At 41.3% G+C, this 4,562-nt stretch overlaps 1 protein-coding gene across 1 annotated transcript in view; it reads left to right on the top strand.

Moving 5' to 3' along the window:
- Positions 1–4,562, top strand: part of LOC138015399 (uncharacterized) — a 30,191-nt gene extending 25,629 nt beyond the window's left edge. Inside the window, exons 15-18 of the mRNA XM_068862428.1 lie at positions 412–534; positions 1,959–2,081; positions 2,313–2,450; positions 3,873–4,562. Coding sequence (XP_068718529.1) covers positions 412–534; positions 1,959–2,081; positions 2,313–2,450; positions 3,873–4,240 — 752 coding nt within the window. The 3' untranslated portion in view covers positions 4,241–4,562. The remainder of the gene's footprint in view (positions 1–411; positions 535–1,958; positions 2,082–2,312; positions 2,451–3,872) is intronic.

Here is a 4,562-nt window from a genome sequence, read left to right as displayed (position 1 = left end):
GATTAAGGGTGCCGATTTGGAAGATGAATTTTTGTTCTAGATAGGTCAGGAAAAACGCTACTTCATAGAAACAAAGTGGGAGGTGGAGGCTCCTACTGATGGGTTACTACTGAAAGCTAACCAGTTTTACGTTGATTTTCATTGAAATTTCCCCTTCTCCTTCCTCGGAAAAAAAAAAACGCGGGTTGCCAATGCAACGCTACCACGCAATTTCCCGCCCAGGAAAATTGCCCGAACACTCCCGTCCCCAGTGGCTGTCCTGCCTCCTCACCTTCACCCCGACAGTCTGTACGGGCAGACGTACATGACGTCAACATTTCTTGCATCGATAGATTACCCAAAGAAACTTACCCATGGTGCTCCGCTAACGCGCTTGCCATCTTCATGTTCATGTTATGCTTTTTTCTGTAGATATCGACGAGTGCTCCACTAATACCTACAGCTGTGATGTCAATGCCGTTTGTAGCAATACTAAGGGATCATACCTGTGCACATGCAATAGCGGCTTTTCGGGTGATGGAAAAACATGTTCGGGTAAGTTAAACTCACATACAACTTGGACCTTGCAAAAGTTTAGCTCAAAAATCACTGACAGGACGTGAGAGAAAAATTTACAAAAAGCACAGATATAAACAAGACGCTTTCTCTCACTTCCCCTGATGAAGGTCCGTGATTGCGACCGAAACGTCGGGAATATTTTTATTGTAAATAATTTCTGAAACGTTTTTTAACCACCAGTGTAACTTTATAAATATATTTTTTAATGTACCCACCTGGTGACAAACCCAGTTTTAATACAACTGGACATCCATTTCACACAAAAAAACCTATAAATGTGATTGTTGAAAGATGTCAGAATCTCTGTCAACACGGAATTGCAAACGTTTTCAGGCCTTCTTGTTTTTTTTTAGCTACAGTAGTTTTACAAAATATGTGAGGCAGCGAGGTATATATTAAGATGAAAAACATTACCCGAAAGCTTAAGCAGGAACCCGTCGGTAGGAGCCTCCGACTGGCTTCCCTAGGTGAGGTAGCGTTTTTCCTGACCTATCTATTTATAGAAATAACTTTTTTGAATTTGCCGTGCTTATTAAAGATGTTCCCAAAGAGGTCCGCAGGAAGAGGCGATCCAAGATGGCGGCCGAATGCGGGAAACAAGACTCAAAGTTTTGAAACCGCCTCCCCGTTCCCTTTTCAATTGTTATTGACGTTTAACATGACAACGAATGGGGCAAAAGTGGTTCTAAAAATAGATAAGTGAAGGGGGTAGCTTCTAAAGAAACTGTGGTGCTGCGTCGGTGGGGAAGAAGTATACAAAAATTTGGTTTTATCAACGGAGTTAATAATGTAAATTGGCCACTGTGCAGAGATTCTAAAAGCTGACGTTTCGAGCGTTAGCCCTTCGTCAGAGGTCAGAGCGAATCGAGGAATTATGGGTTACGTGTAGCTTTTATAGTAGAGTAGGAGCTACGCTATTGGTGGTAACATGGCAACGTGAAAAATAGGAATATATTAGTTAAATGAAAAGCGTTCGTAAATACCGTGAGGATTAAGGGTGCCGATTTGGAAGATGAATTTTTGTTCTAGATAGGTCAGGAAAAACGCTACTTCATAGAAACAAAGTGGGAGGTGGAGGCTCCTACTGATGGCTTCCTACTGAAAGCTAACCAGTTTTACGTTGATTTTCATTGAAATTTCCCCTTCTCCTTCCTCGGAAAAAAAAAAACGCGGGTTGCCAATGCAACGCTACCACGCAATTTCCCGCCCAGGAAAATTGCCCGAACACTCCCGTCCCCAGTGGCTGTCCTGCCTCCTCACCTTCACCCTTACAGTCTGTACGGGCGGACGTACATGACGTCAACATTTCTTGCATCGATAGATTACCCAAAGAAACTTACCCATGGTGCTCCGCTAACGCGCTTGCCATCTTCATGTTCATGTTATGCTTTTTTCTGTAGATATCGACGAGTGCTCCACTAATACCCACAGCTGTGATGTCAATGCCGTTTGTAGTAATACTAAGGGATCATACCTGTGCACATGCAATAGCGGCTTTTCGGGCGATGGAAAAACATGTTCGGGTAAGTTAAACTCACATACAACTTGGACCTTGCAAAAGTTTCGCTCAAAAATCACTGACAGGACGTGAGAAAATGTTCATATTAACAAAAACTAGGTAATGGTTTGCATTGTTTACTCTGATTTGATTAGAAAGCTACCATTTACAATGCCGAATAAGATTCAATCAAATACCCCAAGCCCGCTATATTTTATATTAACTACGACACTTTTGAGTGACACTATCTCTACAGATATCAATGAGTGTACTAGTGGTTTACATAACTGCAGCAGTTCACGGGCTACATGTACTAATACTGTTGGATCCTACAACTGCTCGTGTGTGAATCCTTACACTGGAGATGGAAAGGCTTGTAATCATCCTGCATCAGGTAATAACTTGGCACTAGCGTACATTACCAAGACAAAACTGAGTGACGAAACTATGGACACTGATAAGTCCAGTGCTCAAAGTACCAACTGTCCTTAGCTCTTACTATGAACTACGTGAAGACAAGAGACTATCAGGTGAAAGAACACATCCCCGTGCCCTATGATAATCTTTTACAATCTATTTTAAGCCTCGCGCTACGCTGTGAAAGTTATTTTTAGTTTCGTCCCCATGGCTGCGCGGTCCATGGTCAGAGGATCAGATGTGAAGAAACTTGCGAAGACTTCGCCGTCGCATGATCCAGTGAAATCCTAAATCGAAATTTGAAGATTTTTCGAAGCTCGAAATTTCAACATCTTCCTCAAAAGAGCTCGCATCCCTACTTTCTGTTGATTCGACATCACCTTCATCGGATTCAGCTATGTACAGCATGGACCAGTTTTCTCTACCTGGACGGGAACTTTTCCCACTCTTTTCAAAATCAAAGTTTTTTTTCAGATTCATCGACAAATGTGATGTCTACTACAGACGCCATTTTCTCAAGCAGAACAGCAAAGCGGTCATTACGTCATTACAATTGACCAATCAGGTGTCTTTCGTAAAATAGCCTCGCAGCTTGATTACGAGCTAAAATTAGCTTGAAAAAGATTATCATGGGAAGAGGTCCATGTATAGGGGATGTCTTCTCTTACCCTCATAGTCTCTTGGTGAAGATGATTTTAAAGAGAAATTCATACGAACAAGCACCTTGCTATCAATCCCTTTGTGCCTTTCGTAAAGAACCCGTATGACTTTTAAAATTTCGATAAAATGGTGAAAACTTACTATGGTCAAATTGTTTGGAAAAAAATTGGCAATTTGGAAGGGCGGAGGCCGTAGGGCGAATGCAGTATTAGGTCATACAAAAATTTTATCCGTTGTTATCAAGTTGAGAAAAAAATTCAAATAACGTTTGTGGAAAAAGAAACTAAGATAAATATTGTCTCAAATTCATTTTAAGGCTGTAATGCTGGTGGCACGTGTTCGTTGTAAGTGATTTGCTTTGGTGGCTTAGTTCTATTGTTTGAATTCGCTCTCAAACGGCATCTCATCGTTCCAAATGGTCCTGCAGAAAGCAATGCTTCTCAGCTTGATTTCGCTCCCACCACTTTAGGCATTCGCATACAATTTTGGGCTTTTAAGAGGTCGCTCTGCATGGCTCTGCGTGAGTTACAAACTAATAAAAAATTCATTTTCTTTCTCACTGTTTGGGATCAGATCACATGCTCGGTTGTCAATCTAAATCGAGTGTTTTCCTGGTATGTCATAGACAAAAAGTAAAAAAGTAATAGACAGAGACCGACCATCAAATTTGTCCAATTTGTTCTGACTTTCAGTATATCCGTGACCACCGTGCATTAGACATTTTCTGTTTCTTTCTCAGAATGCCGAAATTACAACACTTTGAGCAGTTATGACAGAAAGATCACTTATTATGGCAGCAGCTACTGTGACAGCAGAATTGGTCCGGCGTGGTTTCGATTTCAAGGGGCAGCAGGTACACGAATGCCAACTTCATGTCCACCACAAAATCGCTGCAATACTCGCTCACCTGGATGGCTAAGAGGAGGGCATCCCAGTGTCGCGGACGGCCAAGTAAGCAGGACAGTATGTTTCTACAGGTACAGTTATTACCATTACAGCTGCTGCAGGAGTTCGACTACCATTCAAGTCAGAAACTGCGGTTCTTTCTACGTTTATTATCTTAACTCTTCACCATGCTGTAACTGCCGCTATTGCGGGACCTCCTAGGACAAGTACTAGACGTGTGACATTCACCAAGTAAAAAAAGGGTTTTTTTTTCTTATCGGTAGTAGATAGCCATCTTATCTGTAAACGAATGACTGGCAATACTATTTTAGACCACATTGCTTCAATTTGTAACAATTTTAAATTTTGAACGAAAGAAAGGTTTCCGGAAAACAGACTTGCAATCAAGATAAACAACCTTTTCTGAACCTTGTTTGCGCACCAAATCCACAAGTAGCTGTTACAATACAAAACAAATCATTTTAATCGACGTTTAGCTAGGTGTAGATCGCTAAAACCTATGAATAAAGAACATGTTATGTAA

The sequence above is a fragment of the Montipora capricornis genome, chromosome 9 (genome assembly GCF_036669925.1).
Source record: "Montipora capricornis isolate CH-2021 chromosome 9, ASM3666992v2, whole genome shotgun sequence".
In the NCBI taxonomy this organism is placed as follows: domain Eukaryota; kingdom Metazoa; phylum Cnidaria; class Anthozoa; order Scleractinia; family Acroporidae; genus Montipora; species Montipora capricornis.
This window is presented reverse-complemented; position numbering and strand designations above follow the sequence as displayed.